Source organism: Sphaerulina musiva (assembly GCF_000320565.1).
Source record: "Sphaerulina musiva SO2202 unplaced genomic scaffold SEPMUscaffold_6, whole genome shotgun sequence".
In the NCBI taxonomy this organism is placed as follows: Eukaryota; Fungi; Ascomycota; class Dothideomycetes; order Mycosphaerellales; family Mycosphaerellaceae; genus Sphaerulina; species Sphaerulina musiva.
In genome coordinates, this window is record NW_016017388.1 from 1,163,612 (window position 1) to 1,180,075 (window position 16,464).

Sequence of the window (16,464 nt, forward strand, 5' to 3'; positions counted from 1 at the left end):
GTTGTATGGGTGTTTTGGGCGGGAGCTGCCCCTCACACGCCCACGGCGCTGAGTTTGAGTTGACGCCATTACCGAGGTCAGCCTAGCGGTCTCTTCCAACCCAGCGTGGTTGGACTGGCATTGAGCGTGCAAACGACGAACGGTTCTCGGTACCTTGCGTGAAAGACACTCTGACTTCATATCAACCGTCGTAATATACCTGTTCGTGTTTTGCGCCTCGTCTGCTCATCAGGCACCCATTTCTCCATCCATCAGGCACCAATTCCTTCGGGTCTGTTCTGACTTGAATCAGGCACACATAGCATAGCCTGCCTCCTCCCTCCTCCCTGCCCGAGGATGGCTGACAACACGATGCCTCGCAAGCTCTGGGAGCCGTCGAGTCCCCAGGCCACGCTCGCATACAAGTTCATGCAAGAGGTCAATCGAAAGCGAGGCACGACGCTCGAGACCTGGAACGAACTGCATGCGTGGAGTGTGGACCAGAGAGCGGCATTCTACGAAGAACTCTTCCAGCAGCATCCTCTGATTCACGAAGGCAAGTACAAGCTAGTCGTGGACGAGCATGCTCGTATGGACGCTGTCCCGCCATGGTTCGAGGGTGTGCGGATTAATTTCGCAGAGAATCTCCTCTTCTCGCCCGATGGGAAGAACCCGGGCAAGAGAAGTACGTTCCGAAAGGACGATGAGCGCGTGGCGTGTGTAGAAGCTCGTGAAGGTGGGACAGAGATTCGAAATGTGACGTGGCAAGAATTGCGAGATAGGACGGGCTATCTTTCGAATGCGATGCGCGCTCGAGGCGTGGGAAAAGGTGATCGCGTCGCTATTGTTGCTTCCAACTCTGTCGATACATTGGTGGTCTTCTTGGCGACCACCGCTCTCGGCGGAATCTTCTCGTCTTCGTCGACCGACATGGGCACGAAAGGCATTCTCGATAGATTGCGACAGATCAAACCCAAGTTCGTCTTTATGGACGACTGGGCGTTATACAATGGCAAGACCATCGATCTGCGTCCCAAGATGGAAGAGATCGTGAGCGGCATGGATGGCGTCTCCGAGTTCGAAAGCATTGTGAGCATGCCGAGGACCCAAAGCAGGCCCAGAGATGTCTCAAATGTTCGAGATGCAGAAGGGCTCGAGTTCTTCCTCATCGCAGCCAAAGAAGACAAAGAGCTCCGCTTCGATCGCATAGAATTTGGCGACCCGTTCTTGATCGTCTATTCGAGTGGCACCACGGGCCAGCCTAAGTGCATTGTTCACAACGTTGGAGGTGTGCTGCTCAATAGCAAAAAAGAGGGAAATCTGCATCGTGACTGGGCCGCCGTATCCCCCGACCAGCTATGTGTATTGCAGTACACCACTACTGGCTGGATCATGTATATGAGCAGTGTCCTTGCACTGCTACATGGTGCTCGGACAGTCCTGTACGATGGATCGCCGTTCCAGCCAGATCTGACGTCTTTCCTCGAGCTCGTTCAGAATCAAAAAGTGTCAGATCTGGGTATTTCCCCTAGATGGATGCAGACGCTGGCAACAGCAAAGCCACCCGTGCTTCCACGCGACGTCGTTGATCTGAGTTGTCTTCGCAGGGTGACTTCCACTGGGATGGTCTTATCAGAAGCACAGTTCGAGTGGTTTTATGATCAAGGTTTCCCGTCTCACGTCCAGCTCGACAACATCTCTGGTGGCACAGATCTCGCAGCTTGCTTAGCTCTTGGCAACCGAATGCAGCCCGTATACTGCGGCGGCACAGTCGGTCCAGGACTCGGCATGAAAGTTGAGGCGTTTGACCAGACGATTGAAGGCGGCAAAGGCGTCAAAGGAAAGGCCTTGCCCGCAGGGGAAGCAGGTGAACTTTGTTGCACAAGAGGCTTCCCTACACAGCCTGTCAAGTTCTGGGGTGATGAGAACGGCGAGAAGTACTTTAACAGCTACTTTGCGAAATACGACAACGTCTGGACTCACGGCGACTTCATCTCGCAGCATCCCCAGACCGGAGGCATCCACGTCCTCGGCCGATCCGACGGAGTCCTCAACCCGTCCGGTGTCCGTTTCGGCAGCGCAGAAATCTACAACTCGCTCGACAACAGCTTCCCCGACGAGATCCAAGACAGCATCTGCGTGGGCCAGCGTCGTCCGCAAGATTCCGATGAGAGTGTCATGCTCTTCTTATTACTCAATCCCGGCCAAAAATTCTCTTCAGACCTCGTAAAGCGCGTCAAAGACGCCATCGCGCGAGATTGTGGACGAAGATGTGTGCCGAAATACATCTTTGAGACGCCGGAAATTCCCACGACAATCAATTTGAAAAAAGTCGAATTGCCCGTGAAACAAATTGTCAGTGGGAAGATTATTAAACCGTCAGACACGTTGGCGAATAAGGAATGTTTGAATTTTTACTATCAGTTTGCTGAGGTGGAGAAATTGGTGGAGTTGAGGAGTAGACTGTGATGGAAAGGATGAAAACAATAAAGGACTTTGGAGACGTAAGAACGCTTGGTGATGATGATCATGATGATGATAATGATGACTATGATATCAATTAAGACAATTGGATTTATAACGAATATCATGTCTCTCTCTCTCTCTCTCTCTCTCTCTCTCTCTCTCTCTCTCTCTCTCTCTCTCTCTCTATGTGCCTGCCTACTTGGGAGCAGAAAATGTTTCAATCACAGCCCCCAAAATGAACTGTGAAAATCAAACCCCAATATCAATATCTTAGGTAGCATATCCTGCCCATTCGTAGAAAGCTAGGTATCCTGGAAAAAAGATTTGAGTCTAGCTCAGCTGACTTTGACTTAATCTAGACTACATGTCCTTTTTTTCGTCTATTCATCCATCCCCGCCCCTAAAAAGAGTGTGTGTGTGATGAATCAATCCCCTCATTCCTCCAAAGAAGAATTCGTGATTTCATCCTATCGATCCCCCCTCCCCTCCCATCCTCACTTCGCCCGCATTCAACGCCAATATCCCCCTGCCCCAGCCACACAAGTCGTATAAGCCACCTTATCCGTAACCTCCAAACTCCCATAAACCGTCGTCGACTCCTCCAGCCCCGTCGTAACAGCAATCGTACCAATCTGCGTAATCGTCTCCGTAAGATCCTCCGTCTTGGTAAACTCGCCGACAGAAGTTTTCGTCACAGTGTTGACAACATCTTTTCCGGGCAACGTGGTCGTTCCGCAAGGGATTTCTGTCGTGAAAGTTTTGGTTGTGTAGGAGGTCGAAGTGATGGGGACGCCTGGAATGGTGGTGTAGAAGGTTTCGTAGGAGGTGGTGGGGAGGATGTGGGTTTGGGGGAGAGTTTTGATTGTGGTGGAGGTTGTCTGTGAGGAGGAGGAGAGAGGTTAGGGTGTAGTGGGGAGAGAGAGGGGTTTGGGATCGGTAGGGGGCAAGGGAGGGAGTTGTATACATACGGTGCTGTAGCTGGTGGAGGGGACTGTGGTCACGGAGACAGTGGAGTAAGTCGAGTAGCCGGTGGAGTAGCTATAGCCGGTTGAGGGGGTGCAAGTGGATGTGGTGCCCCAAGTAGAGGTGGTGGAGGTTTCCTTCGTTTTGGTGCCCCAGGTAGAGGTGGTGGTGCCCCCGTAGCCAGTGGGAGTTTCGCCTGGGTTCGGCAGGGCATTGGTGATGCCACTGAGGACGAATAGAGCAAGGGTGGCAAGCTGGAAATGCATATTTTCTGTTCAACGACTGTGGATGCTTGCTGAATAGTGAACCTGGAAAAGAGGCTATAAGTGAAGCTTTGCTCAGAGGATGAGATGATGCTGATGATGATGAGAATTGAATCTGGCATTGGGCATATCCATTTTATACCTTTTCAATCACGTTCTTCTGCTGTCGTTGTGGACGCTACATGTTCTCGCATTGCATGAATCCTGATGGACTCTGCATTCAGCTCCAGCAGTGTCCCGTCCTCGAGCTGCAAGCCCATATGAGGCACATGGCCGTGCTTACAAGGAGCGAATCAAGGGAGACTGGAGGCTTGTCTTTCTCGCCATGTTCCGACCAACGAGCTAGCTGCTCGATAGAAGGGATGTCGTTTGCAATGGGACATCAGTTCGCAGGTCCTCGAAGGTGGCTTTGTGGCAATCGGGCTTGAAATCATCCTCACGTAACAATGAACGTGGCACGATTGATGCTACTGACAGCACGCATCGTCCAGAACTTTTGGATAGTATAACCGACTCCTCAATGCCATCCAATGCAATGAAGTCCTGACACAACCGTATCTGTCTTCCAACCACGCGTCGGTACGACATGAGCTTCTGTGACTTGGGCTATGGAGCCATACTGTCCAACAATAGGTACGTGAGCATGGTGGGACAAACGGCTGACGAGGACCTCGCGCGAGAAGAACGAGGGCACTCTCATGCCCTGATATCGCGCATACCGAAAGACGTTGTACTCCAGAATTCCTTGCGGAGGATGTGGAGTGCGTAGCTCGCTAAACATTATACGATCGACAGCGTTCATTGCGGAGTGCATGCCTCGAAAATCGGTCGTGCGCATCTTAGATGCAGCTTTCTATAGGTCAAGTTGGCCTGCCTTACAAGTCTTCGTAAGGCTCGTAGTCTTGATCTGGACTCATTTCGAGGCTGATTTGGCGTTGTCGTAAGGCGGTGGCAGTCAGCGTTCGTGATATAGCTACCTCCTAGGTCATCATCATCTGTGGCGTCTTACAACACTTTGGAAAAGCCTCCTGTTCTCGTGCTCCCACTGATGGAGGGTCGCGATACTCGGCGCATTCGTGTCCACAACAGCAGGTCGGAACATTGAAGTCTCCAGAGCTGTGCGAACCTTGTATATCTTAGGTCATAGTAACGGAGAGAGCATGCCTCCTAGCCTGCAGCTTTCTAAATGCAGGATTGTGGCAAACAGCCACTCGAAACGGCCAAGCCTAGCTATCCCATGGCTTTTGATTACAGAGAATGTGTTTTGCTCCCTGGCTCTCATACCGACGCCTTCGCACGTATCCGCCATCTCTTCGATGCTATGAACAATGCTCTACAGTGTTGTTCTTCGATGCTATAGATGACCTTCTGCGTATCCCGGCAGATTTCCTAGTCTTGGCCGGTCAGCTAATGCAGCGAGTTCTCGCAGTGCATCATGTCCCAGCCACAACTTCACATTTGAAGTCTCGTCCTGCGTTGAAGCTGCATACACTTGCATTACTTATATTTCCAGCGCATCAACAGGGTCTGGGGAAGCCGGAAATTGAGCTGTTCCTGCAGTATAGCATGACTGCATTCAGAAAGCGCCGCTATGTGCGGCCGATGAGAAGTCTGTCCATCACATCGTGCGTGACTGTCTCGGACGAGCGAGTAGAGGTTTTCGTTCATGGATCAGACATGCAGTCTGGAATGAATACGAGCAAGCTTCCCTCCGCCCGACATCTCAGCTGATGTTCGGTGGGCCTGTGACCCTTTCCTGCCGTGAGCTGACGTTGTTATGATCGTGACCAGCGCAGGGTAGGACCAGAGTCGATATTTGCCATATCGACGTGCAACGCATGAGAATATCGAGGCCGCGCTCCGACTGGAGAAGCGAGGACCAGCTTTCACTGCGCGGAGCACGAGTTATCCCTCTTATCATGCCTGAGCCATCTCCTCATCTTTTGCAGGCGCTCCATCTTCTGCTTTGACTCCATTCTGCTCTCCAGCCAAGATTTTGGTCTTCACATTCTCGTCGATGGGACCACCCGGAGTATACGACACCACCTCTCCCTGCTCATCCACAAACTCGAATCGATAGCGGCTGAGGTAGTGTGGGATGGCACTCAGCTGTGGCCCATACCTCTGGCTGTTGTCATACAGCTCGAAAAGAGGCACAGCCAACAATTTCATGTTTTTGGGCACGCTGAGCACTTTGCCTTCAGGAAGCTGGATGAGGTACAACTTCTTGCACTCTTTCGGTCGCGTGACATGAGGTGGCAGGAAGGGGTACATGAAGGTCTCGAAGTTTGGTCGATACCATTGGGCGAGGGTGTCGGCGATGTTCCAGTCGCGATCTGCTGCTGTGGCCGAATCTCCGAGCGAGCCCGTGGGCGCGAGGCGTTCGTTCAGGCGCTCTTTGAAGCCCTCAATCTCGTCGACATCGTGGCGAAGATAGTCGCCAGGGCTGTATGAGTAGTGGTGGTGAGTATGACACGTCCCTCCTGCGCAAGCAAGGTGCATTCATGAATATTCGTCTTACAGCTTGAAAAACGCATTGGCAATCTGCAGCATCAGCACGTGCGGGTGATTGTGCTCGTGGCAGACCAGAATGCCCTCGCACGTGCGGCGCATGCCATGCTTCTCGTAGTGCTCCTCCAGACGTCGCAGTCGGTCCTTGACGGATGGGTCCTCCTCTGGCTGCGTCTCTTTCGTGCCGAAAGTATAGTTGCTGAGAGGATACAGACGAAGCGTGGGTTGGCTGTGAACAAACGGCAACAGCTCTTTGGTCGGAACGCTTGACTGCTGGAATTTGGGCGGTATCGTCGCCATGTTCTTCAGAATCGAGAATATCGAGAGTGTGCCGATGTACCTAAGCAATCAGCATGTAGATATCTGTATTCTGTAGATGCTATAGCTAGTAAACTTAGTTCTACCTATGGAGGAGCTTCATCGGCGGAATCTCGGCCGAGAAAACGCCGACCGACATACCAGTACCGAAGCGGCAGGAGGTACATACCTTGATACCGATGACACTGTAAGTTGTATACCTTATGCCTCTTTCCCTTGACACTCCTGATATTCTGTACTCATCCTGTCCCTAAGCATGTGTCGGTAAGTGATCTGCATCATCAACCTCTCTGCCCAGGTCCACAAATGCTTAGAACTACCCGTATTCCAGCTGGTTCGCATACATCTCTTCCACCGAGCCATGTCTGCTCGAAGATGTGCTTGTCTCGCCCCAACACAGCCTAGTCAAGCAAGTTTCCGACCATTACCTACCGAAGCTGGTCCCTCATAAGGGCGATCAGCCAGCCGAGGACGACGCCAAAGCCCGAAACATCGTCTTCAACTTCGACGGCCTCGGAATAGCGTGGTACACTTCCTCGAATGCTGACTTCGAATTGGCCGACACGGGCGAAAGCGCAGACGGCACCCAAAAAGATGTATCGTTTCTCGATGATGATAATGATGATCAGTCGTATGTGTTTGTCTCTGACATGGCCAAGGGACTACGACCGGCATTGTATAAAACGATTCAGCCTCCGAGGAATGATGGGAACTTCTTGTCCATTTGTGCCAATACGGAGACGAGAGTGCTCTTTGGCCATATCCGTGCGTCGTCGGGTACGGCTATTGCGACTACTAATAACCATCCTTTCGTGTTTGGTCGGCATACCTTCATGCACAATGGAGCGGCGAGTGATTTTCAACAAATCAAGCGAGCTGTGATTCATGAGATGAGCGAGGCTGCATATGCACGTGTGTACGGTGGCACAGACTCCGAGTGTGTCTACGCAAATCACTGTTCTCGGTCATCATGAGTTACGACTGACCCTTTCCTACTAGACACATCGCAGGACTCTACATGACCTACCTAACATCTAGCGGGGACGCCTCGACTTTCGAAAACATTTACTCTCCGCAAGAAATGACTGCAGCGCTGCACAAAGCCGTAGCAACCATCATCGGCCTCCAACACAAGATCCTCGGCTCCGCGAAAAGAGCCAACTCCCTCAATCTATGCGCCACGGATGGCGTTCACCTAATCGCCTACCGTTTCCGAAACCACAAGACTTCTCAACCTCCCAGTCTATATTACAGCACCAAAGCTGGAGTGACTTTGAACAGGAAATATCCTGACAATGCCGATGGAGTCGCTCGACCACAGAGATATGTTGGAATTCCAGAAGAGCGACATGGAGATCATCTCATTGTGGCTTCGGAGCCGAGTACTTACAAAGAAAATGATTGGGAACTGATTGGAAGGAACCAGTACCTCGTTTCCGGACCCAGTGGCATATTCGAGGTTCAAGATTGTCCTTATGGAGCGGGATGGGATGGCCTGGACTGAGTGCCAGAGTGTGTCGTTTTAGGTACCATCTAATGGCTGATAACATTTGCGTCACAACACCCGCTCGGCAGCGAGTTCCTCGTCGTAACGATCAATCCGGTGAACCAGCATATCGTAAAACTCGTGTAGGCAAACGTAGTTGTGGTGCGCTTTCGTATAGTCCCGATACCATTCCGCACATTCCCAAGCGATAATGGCAGCAACCGAACTGGGTCCGACGAAGCCGAAGAGTTTTCCTGCCTAGGTAGGAGGTAGCTATAGACGGAGGGAGAGGAGGTAGTGCAGCATATGTACAAGATATACCTACCTGCCTACCTACCTATAATATAATGGAGATGAAGTTCGTGTGCGTGCTAATAGGGCTTGTACCCTGTCGGAGATAAAAAGACAGCCAGGGAGAGGAGAGATTTACCCGGCGCGAGATCCGATCGGGGCGCGGGCGATTGGTGGCGCTTGCGGCCTTGGCAACCTCAGGTATACACCGGACACCTCAGGGACTGTCTTTTTTAGTTTCGGCGAGGTTACATTAAACATAACCTACTTACCTAGGTACATCGTACCTGTATGTGTGCCTACTGCGGCTGAGATGCAGAGAATGTTGCTGATTGTTGGTAGCGAAAACTGGGCATGGACAGCTACCTGTACGCAATAGGTAGGTAGGCTGACTCCTGAAGGACGCTGTGCAGTAGGTGAAGTATAGGTAGTTGAGAGGGGGGGGGGGGTAATGATATGGTAATGTAATAATGGATACCTGCAGAGCTTGACTGTTGACATGCCGAGAGCTGAGGTCACACTGTTGCTGTGATTGGTAGTCGTAATGATGCTCATTTGTACGGGTAACGGGAGCATGGGGTGGATACAGTACTGTACCAAGTAGGAAACAGGAGACAGGCGTCTCAGAAGACAAATAGCTGTTTCCACGTGACACTATCCCACCTTTCTCAAACACTTCTCCGACACTCTCCTTCTTTCAACGTTTATGAGCGACTCGTCTGCTTCGTATATCACTGAACTATATGTACAGTACTTGCAACCGGCACAGTCGATATTGTTGTCATTATTCATCCCATGTAAGAGGTGTCGTTCGACTCCCCGCTCTCTGTCTCCCTTTCTCTCGCTCTCTCTTATTATGCGCGAAGAACCGGGGAGGGCAGAGTGCAGAGAGCAGAGTTCAGAGTGCAGAGTGCAGAGTGCATAATGTATAATAAATTAATCATGCAGATGATCGCAAACAAGCTGTTAGTGTGGGTCTGATCTACTCTGCACAGTAGGCGCTGCAGACTATACTATCGGGGATACGGCAGCATAGACGCGGCCGCCCACGTTGCACAGCATGATGTGTCTGACAGCACTACACACCACTACCTTGCCGTCGATGCATTCTGATGATCTGTCACATCATCCAACTTCCTTCCACTGCGCGCGATTCGCTGCGATTCGCTCGCAGGAGAGCAGGCCAGATAACAGTAGTCAGCAGCGCTCGACAGAGTCAGGAGCGGCAGGGCTGATGAACGGCGACTGATGCTCACGGGACTCTAGGGGGGCAAGGAGGAGGAGACGGCCGCGATTCGCCAGCACATACAGAAGGCTCTGGACAGTCAGCTCTCCGCAGTCAGCAGAGCCCGGGCGCAAGAGTAGGAGGTAGTATGAACGGCGACTACGGCGGATGAGCATGACCCGAGAGCCTGGGGAAGGGTGCGGTGGGTGCAAGACTGCAGGTCGCACTCGGCGACTACAGACACGACCCTGGAACCAGGTCAGAGATGTTAACGTCGAGCCGGAGCCGCGTCGCGCTGGTGCCAAAGCCAAAACAACGACGACTCACGTCTCACCAGTGCCAATGCAGGCGTGATCGCCGTCGCGGCAGACGACCCCCCCCAGACATTTAATTAAGCGACGTGAATAACCCGCCCGACCTACCTCTTCAAGTCAATCAGTTGCAGGACCGGTGCTGGGCATAGTGGTGCTGCAGTGGTGAGTGGGAGGTGCGCTGTCAAACATGTCGCATGCCGCATCCCGCGCACGGAGGAGTGGCCACGGGCAGGCAGCATGGGCCTCTTCTGTGGCCTGTGGCGCGTGAGAGAGAGTCGTAGGCCCTGGAGTGCTGCGAGCCTGCGACACACACTGTCGCCGAACTCGCGTTTGCCTCGTTGCCCACCCTGCCTGCCAGATTCGGGATCCTGCTTTACCCGTCCAGTCACCTCGTGCTGCTCAATTGGTACTTGCAGGCCTCACCTCACCCTCCCGCGCTCCCCCGACCACACAACCCCAAGCCCATGTCCAGAGGAAAGCAAGTGAATACTGTTAAGAAGTACCCGTCTCACTGCCACACCCCCGACCGCCCTCGCTCCATGCAATCAAGAACATCCTTTCGATCAGACATTGAGATGCTGATTGTGCCTGACGAAATGCGAGCATCTCATTCTACTCACGGCACTGTGGAGCAGGTCCATATGGAGGACATCGAGAAGCACGCGAGCCCGAGATCTTCCTTTGCTAACGAGGACGTCGACTGCCTGGCGTGGAAGGACCTCACCGTCACCGTCAAAGATCGCGCCACTGGACTGGACCGCGACATCTTGGACAATGCCTCCGGTATTGTACGCCCCGGTGAAATGGTAGCCCTCATGGGCCCGAGTGGTTCGGGCAAAACGACGCTGCTTCACACTCTCGCACAGAGGCAAACGGCCGCCGTTCACGGTCAAGTCCTGATCAACGGCGAGGAACACCCGCTTGCGACCCACCGAGCCATCTCCTCGTTCGTGGAGCAGGAAGACACTCTTACGGGCAGTCTGACCGTCGAGGAGACACTGGTGTTCGCCGCTCGTCTGAGCCTGCCACGGTAAGGAGGCAGCTCCCACATGTGCGCCATCGATGAATGATGCACCCGATCTGACTGAAGATATACACAGTACCGTGACCCGACGCGAAGCACGCGAACGAGCTGGTAAGCTCATTCAGTCGTTTGGGCTGACCGGTCAACGCCGGACCCTCATAGGCACTCCCCTTCAGAAGGGCATCTCAGGCGGCCAGAAACGAAGAGTCAGCGTCGCCACCCAGCTCATCACAGGACCCAGAGTCCTCTACCTCGACGAACCTACATCTGGTCTGGACTCCACGGCCAGTTATGAGGTGATATCATTCATACGGGACATTGCGCGACGAACCAAGGCAGGCCTCACCATCTATCTCTCAGCACGTGTGGCGGGGGAAGGCTTCAGGCTAACACGTTTCTACAGTTGATCGTCATCGCCAGCATACACCAGCCGTCCACCAAGACTTTCGATCTGTTCTCCAGCGTGGTTCTTCTCAGCCAGGGCAAAACCGTGTACAATGGAAGTGTACCGGAGATGTCCACCTTCTTCGCGGAGATTGGCATGCCCATCCCAGCGCACATCAATCCCGCCGAGGAGGTTCTCGACTTGATCAACGTAGATTTCTCTCAAGGCGATGCCCAGACGAATCTGGAGATCATCCTCCGGGGTTGGCAGCAGTCCGCCCGTGCTCGAGAGTTGAAGCGAGACGTCGAGGGAGGCTCCGCACGCCGGCTGCGCCTGGAAATCACCGACGGGAAGCCATCCTTCGCGGCCCAGACGGCGACACTGCTCCATCGTGCACTCATCAAGAGCTGGAGGGATTTGGTAGCCTACTGGGTCCGCGTCGCCATGTACATGGGTCTGGCCATCATGATGGGCACGGTGTGGCTTCGTCTGGGGACGACGCAAGAGAACATCCAACCGTTCATCAACTCCATCGTACGTCTGCTGAAGCTTGCTGCGTTGCGGTGGTGCAACTTGCTAACCAGGGCACACAGTTCTTCGGCTCGGCCTTTATGAGTTTCATGGCGGTCGCATACGTACCCGCATTTCTGGAGGATCGCGCGATCTTCGTGAAAGAGCGTGCGAACGGCTTGTACGGTCCCACGGCGTTCCTACTCTCGAACTTCATCATTGGCTTGCCATATCTGTGTATGTGCAACCACCAACCGACCAGGCCCCTGCCCCCTTACCCCCTCTGTGTGATTGTTGTGTCACCCCGCTAACAGTGTGACTTAGTCTTGATTGCCGTGCTCTTCTCGATCGTATCCTATTGGCTCATCGGGCTACGACCAGAGGCGGGTGCTTTCTTCACGTGGATCATGTGGTTGTTTCTCGACCTGCTGGCAGCCGAGTCGCTCGTCGTCTTTATGGCCAGCCTGTTTCCCAACTTTGTCGTGTCACTTGCACTGATCGCGTTCGCCAATGGGTGAGTGACCCCTCTCCGTGTGTGTGTGTGCGAGCGATTCCGCGTTCGGGCCGGAGAATCGTTGTATTCGGTGTACTGACCAGAGCGTGTGCACACAGACTGTGGATGAGCGTGGGTGGCTTCTTGGTGTCGTTGCCGGTGCTTAATGCGTTCTGGAAGTACGTGTTTCACTACATTGACTATCAGTCCTACGTCTTCCAGGGCATGATGGTGAACGAGTTCAAAGAGCGCAGCTACGCATGTGAGACCATTGCCGGACAATGCTCGTGCATGTATCCCAGCGCGCTCCAGGACCAATGCAGGATTGCCGGCACAGCGGTTCTGTCTCGCTACGGCTACGCGTTGAACCGGGAGGGCCAGTGGGTGGGTATCATGATTGCTATCATTGCGGTATACCGACTCTTGGGATGGGCAGTCACATGGTTCCGCAAGTCCTGAATATGTGTGTGTATTCGTCGGGGCTTGAGTTGGAGGGGGCAGTTTTCACGATTCACTCACTACTTGCATGGTCAGGTCTCTCTGACAACGTTTCTTACCACGAAAATTTCGCAGCTGGGCGGCGAGTTATTGTTAATAATATCAGAGAGCTGTGCTATATACCTGCACGCGAAGATGGGATAGAGCTGTGTGATATAGACAGCCGTAACGGGCCGTCAATCGGTCGGTCGGTTGGTGATGTCCAATTCACTATGTACCTACTTTACTGATGTTTATTCTTCTTATTCTGCTTTTGGCATTCCCTTTGACTTCATCAAGTACCCTCTGTGTTGATTTTATGCAAGATTTTGTTTTGTCAGTACATGTAGTGAGTAGTTCGCCCGAAGGCGGCGGCGGTGGGTCGCTGACTCGACAGGATACCAGTGTCTCGCCCAAAGACAAAACACACCCTCTCCTCTCCACTCCGGCGTTCTACTGTTATGTACCATTTAGGCTTCTGGGGCGCGTCGGCGAACGGCGAATGTCTCTTCTTCCTCACGGCCTGATATTCATAAAGACGCGCTTTTTCTCTCTTTTGCAGTCCCAAATAACGAATTGTTGGTGTTGGTGTTGTTGTTGATGTTGATGTTAACGTTGATATTGTTATTTGGTAATATTGATGCTTGCCGACAATCTGTCGTTTTCGTCGTCACGCAGAACCTCGGACCTGGACCGCTGTACCGTGTTGATTACACGTTTTTTCACTACATTACCTCTTACCTATCCCCGAGGACCCCGACAATATCGTCGACAATATGATGCCTCCTCATCCTCCTCATCCGGCCAGGACAACTACGACGACGACAAGGACGACGAAGACTGTTGAGAGCCCTTCGGCAGAAATACCAACTTCACTTCCCACCAAATCAGAAGCACCGTTGCCCCGCTGGAACCTCCTCTTCCCGAACGAACCTGTCTCTATCAAGATCGTCTTCCAGCAATATCTGGCGCCACGTCAGACCAAATGGAGAGACCGCCTGGGCTGGGTGTCGGTGACGAATACCGCCGGCCAGGTCGTCTACGATCCCTTCGTGACCTATCCCAAGGAGCCAGGTCTAATGAAGCACTTTAGCAACAAACGCTACAATGTCGCCAAAGAAGACCTGCTATTGCGCCATGGCGCTCGCGATGGAAAAGAGGTTGAAGAAAACCTCGTGCAAATTCTCAATGGCCGCGCAGTGGTTGTGCACAGCCGAAAGGGCTATTCCGACGCGTGCTACTACTTCGAGGATGTTCTGGGCGATCTTCTCGTCTGGGACACGCAATTATTGTACGCCGACCTGCAGCACGATGCACAACCCACCCTGTCTACCGTGACCAGACTCGTGCTGGGCCGAAGTGTCCACCGGGAATTCGACCACACGCGCAGACCGGATCAGGATGCCATCGCCGCCATGGAGCTCTATCTCTTACGCTTCCCTTATGACCGTGAAGCCCAACGGAGGCTGTATGATCGGATTGGGTGGACGCCTGGGCCTCCCCAACAACAGACAAAACCCAACTGGAAGAAGCGAATCGAGATCCAGAAGGCGAAATCGACTTTCGATCTCCAGAGTGGGCTCCGAAGCCCCGTTGCGCTCCATCGGAGGCCTGGATCCTCGGAATGTCTCCGGGAGCCTGCCCCCAGTGCCACCGCTCCTGTAGAAGCTGTGCCGGCTGCACACCAATTCGCTTTGCGACTTCATCGACGCCACTTTGCAGATACGCGCCCGAAAGGAGATCGAGGTCCTCATCAGGTCTTCTGAAACAGAACTGGAACTATCTTACCTGCCTAATATAGCCACCCGGATATGCCGCTTGGCGAGACATGCTCATGTCCATGGCTGGAGACGATTCGCCCTTTTGGCCTACCTTAACTTGATGATTTTGCTGGCGGTGTCATCAACTTTACGAACAGGGTCGCTTTCACTCTCCAAGCCACATGGATGTGGTATTTTCCGGGACACGACGGCTGAGACTGTCCCAGGTGCTGCTGGTACTACAAAAAGGTTCGGTACTCTTCCACCCCATTCATTCCCTCTCTCGCTCGCTCTCTACAACTGTTCTAATTTCTTTCTAGCAGTTGCAATAAACTCTTTGTTATACATGATACATATCAGATTATACGCGACTTGGGCCAGCGGCCTCGGGCTAGTATATTATCTCTCTACCTCCTTATACGAAGTACAGTTACGCATGCGGTACATTTCAGCGGATGTTGCTACAGGACACTACTAACTCATTACGGACTGTGCAGCACTCGGGAAAAATTATCATATATAAGGTACTTTGTCACCGACCGACACCTCCAAAGTACCACCTTCTAGCGGTTGCCCTTCACGGTGTGTCCTTCCACATGGTGCCAGCGTGTGGGGGACCGTGGCTCGGGGCCTTCAAAACACCACGTCTACAGCTTTCCTCGCTCTCTCATCCTTTCCCCCTCCAATCACATCCTTCCTCAATTACATTTGGCGGCTTTGTTCGCCCAGCAGCACAATGCCTCGCAAGCCAGGAATAGATCGAAGAGCGACTGGCATGATTCGAGGAACAAAGCAGAGAGGATGTCCTTTATGGTGACTCGAAATTGCATCAAAAGAGCCACGAAATACTCGAGGGCATTCATAAGGAAGCGTCCCCGACCAAGGTAATTATCTTCTCTCCATCAACACATCACTCCCACCGGCATCGCTTCAGCACTCCAATCGACTTTTTTTGAAATCCATATAACAGCAGGCCTGTTTCGCGAAGTAAGACGATTACAACAAGATATCAGTCGCAAATTTTCAGTCACTACCTATTAGTCCCCACTTTTCAAGCATTCAAAATGTCCAGCAGTACTAACACAGCATCGAATCAGGGATTCCTACGATGGGAAGCATCAACAGACAAAACTTCAAGTGCCTCTATTAACAATCCGGCTATTCTGAGGAAGCCCAATGCGCCAGCTCGTGGTGTAGGCAAAGGCACGCAAGTCGTGCCACGCTGGGAACTTCTCCTACCTGGTGAGCCCCTAGCCTTGGACATTGAATTCCAAAACTACCACAGAATCGGCGAGAACCACCCTGTAGTTAAGGACAGCCGCGGCCGTGTCAAGGGCAATTCCGGCAAACCCCAATGGAGAAACCGTCTCGGCTGGATCGGCATCGTCAACACGCGTGGCGAGGTCATTCTCGACGTTCACGTCTTCTACCCTCAAGACAAGGCCCTCCAAACTATGTTTCCCTACGCGCCCGGCAAACAATTCGGCGTGACGGCGCAGAGCGTCCGAGAGGTCAACGGCGCAGTCAAGGGCGAAGTCGTCGAAAAATGGTGTAATGAGCTCTTCCGTGACCACAGTGTAGTCTTCTTTGGCGGTTCAAATGATCGCACAGCATTTTATTACTTTGCAGAGATGTTCAAGGAGGTTACTACCTACGATGTGCAGGAAGATTGGGCCAATACGCCAGAAGGGGGGGATAAGGCTACCCCGGGGCTTGCGGAGGTGACTAGGAATGCTTTGAAGGTGGAGATCCAAAAGGGTGGTGTGCATGGTCCGGTGGAGGACGCACAGTATACTATGAAACTGTACATGTTGAAGCATGCTTTTGATCGGGCGGAAGCAGCTGCGCAGTGGCAGGCTGTGTATGGACCATCATTTGGCCAGTAGAATCAGTTGTTGTTGGTCGTTGTTATTACTCTTATTATACCATTGTACACAGTTCGATGTTCATCCTTGTCTACCTCTCTCTCTCTCTCTCTCTCTCTCTCTCTCTCTCTCTC

The 16,464-nt window shown here is 52.7% G+C and overlaps 7 protein-coding genes across 7 annotated transcripts; 5 read left to right on the plus strand and 2 right to left on the minus strand.

Moving 5' to 3' along the window:
* Positions 1-336: 336 nt before the first annotated feature.
* On the plus strand, positions 337-2,537 carry SEPMUDRAFT_87520 (acetoacetate-CoA ligase; the record flags this gene model as incomplete). Its single annotated transcript, XM_016910446.1, has 1 exon — positions 337-2,537. The coding sequence occupies one exon, from the start codon at positions 337-339 to the stop codon at positions 2,446-2,448; it is 2,112 nt and encodes a 703-aa protein (XP_016760164.1). The 3' UTR covers positions 2,449-2,537.
* Positions 2,538-2,954: 417 nt separating this feature from the next.
* SEPMUDRAFT_108850 (uncharacterized protein) lies at positions 2,955-3,674 on the minus strand (the record flags this gene model as incomplete). Its single annotated transcript, XM_016900752.1, has 2 exons — positions 2,955-3,323; positions 3,414-3,674. 2 exons carry the CDS (start codon positions 3,672-3,674, stop codon positions 2,955-2,957), a joined length of 630 nt encoding a protein of 209 aa, XP_016760165.1.
* Positions 3,675-5,630: 1,956 nt separating this feature from the next.
* On the minus strand, positions 5,631-6,482 carry SEPMUDRAFT_24325 (pre-mRNA cleavage factor I 25 kDa subunit; the record flags this gene model as incomplete). Its single annotated transcript, XM_016908384.1, has 2 exons — positions 5,631-6,117; positions 6,193-6,482. Coding segments are annotated over 2 exons (777 nt in total), but the record flags the coding sequence as incomplete, so codon positions are not given.
* A 256-nt stretch (positions 6,483-6,738) lies between these two features.
* Positions 6,739-8,058, plus strand: SEPMUDRAFT_149832 (N-terminal nucleophile aminohydrolase). The gene is made up of 4 exons (XM_016905797.1): positions 6,739-6,764; positions 6,832-7,096; positions 7,160-7,437; positions 7,500-8,058. Exons 1-4 carry the CDS (start codon positions 6,757-6,759, stop codon positions 8,002-8,004), a joined length of 1,056 nt encoding a protein of 351 aa, XP_016760167.1. The 5' UTR covers positions 6,739-6,756; the 3' UTR covers positions 8,005-8,058.
* A 1,865-nt stretch (positions 8,059-9,923) lies between these two features.
* On the plus strand, positions 9,924-12,937 carry SEPMUDRAFT_149833 (ABC transporter). The gene is made up of 6 exons (XM_016905798.1): positions 9,924-10,846; positions 10,917-11,175; positions 11,244-11,759; positions 11,819-11,972; positions 12,060-12,249; positions 12,348-12,937. The coding sequence occupies exons 1-6, from the start codon at positions 10,281-10,283 to the stop codon at positions 12,685-12,687; spliced, it is 2,025 nt and encodes a 674-aa protein (XP_016760168.1). The 5' UTR covers positions 9,924-10,280; the 3' UTR covers positions 12,688-12,937.
* A 657-nt stretch (positions 12,938-13,594) lies between these two features.
* On the plus strand, positions 13,595-16,351 carry SEPMUDRAFT_133977 (uncharacterized protein). The gene is made up of 4 exons (XM_016902600.1): positions 13,595-14,714; positions 14,786-14,894; positions 14,963-15,349; positions 15,563-16,351. The coding sequence occupies exon 1, from the start codon at positions 13,785-13,787 to the stop codon at positions 14,469-14,471; it is 687 nt and encodes a 228-aa protein (XP_016760169.1). The 5' UTR covers positions 13,595-13,784; the 3' UTR covers positions 14,472-14,714; positions 14,786-14,894; positions 14,963-15,349; positions 15,563-16,351.
* Positions 15,530-16,351, plus strand: SEPMUDRAFT_118000 (uncharacterized protein; the record flags this gene model as incomplete). The annotated part of the gene is made up of 1 exon (XM_016901393.1): positions 15,530-16,351. One exon carries the CDS (start codon positions 15,530-15,532, stop codon positions 16,349-16,351), a length of 822 nt encoding a protein of 273 aa, XP_016760170.1.
* Positions 16,352-16,464: the final 113 nt, after the last annotated feature.

Coding starts and splice junctions, on each gene's coding strand:
- SEPMUDRAFT_133977 (XM_016902600.1), top strand. CDS start 13,785: ATGAAGCACTTTAGCAACAAACGCTACAATGTCGCCAAAGAAGACCTG.
- SEPMUDRAFT_149833 (XM_016905798.1), top strand. CDS start 10,281: ATGTCCAGAGGAAAGCAAGTGAATACTGTTAAGAAGTACCCGTCTCAC. Junction 11,973..12,059: donor CATTGGCTTGCCATATCTGT/GTATGTGCAACC, acceptor AGTGTGACTTAG/TCTTGATTGCCGTGCTCTTC. Junction 12,250..12,347: donor CTGATCGCGTTCGCCAATGG/GTGAGTGACCCC, acceptor GTGTGCACACAG/ACTGTGGATGAGCGTGGGTG.
- SEPMUDRAFT_149832 (XM_016905797.1), top strand. Junction 7,097..7,159: donor CAGACGGCACCCAAAAAGAT/GTATCGTTTCTC, acceptor GACATGGCCAAG/GGACTACGACCGGCATTGTA. Junction 7,438..7,499: donor TACGGTGGCACAGACTCCGA/GTGTGTCTACGC, acceptor CTTTCCTACTAG/ACACATCGCAGGACTCTACA.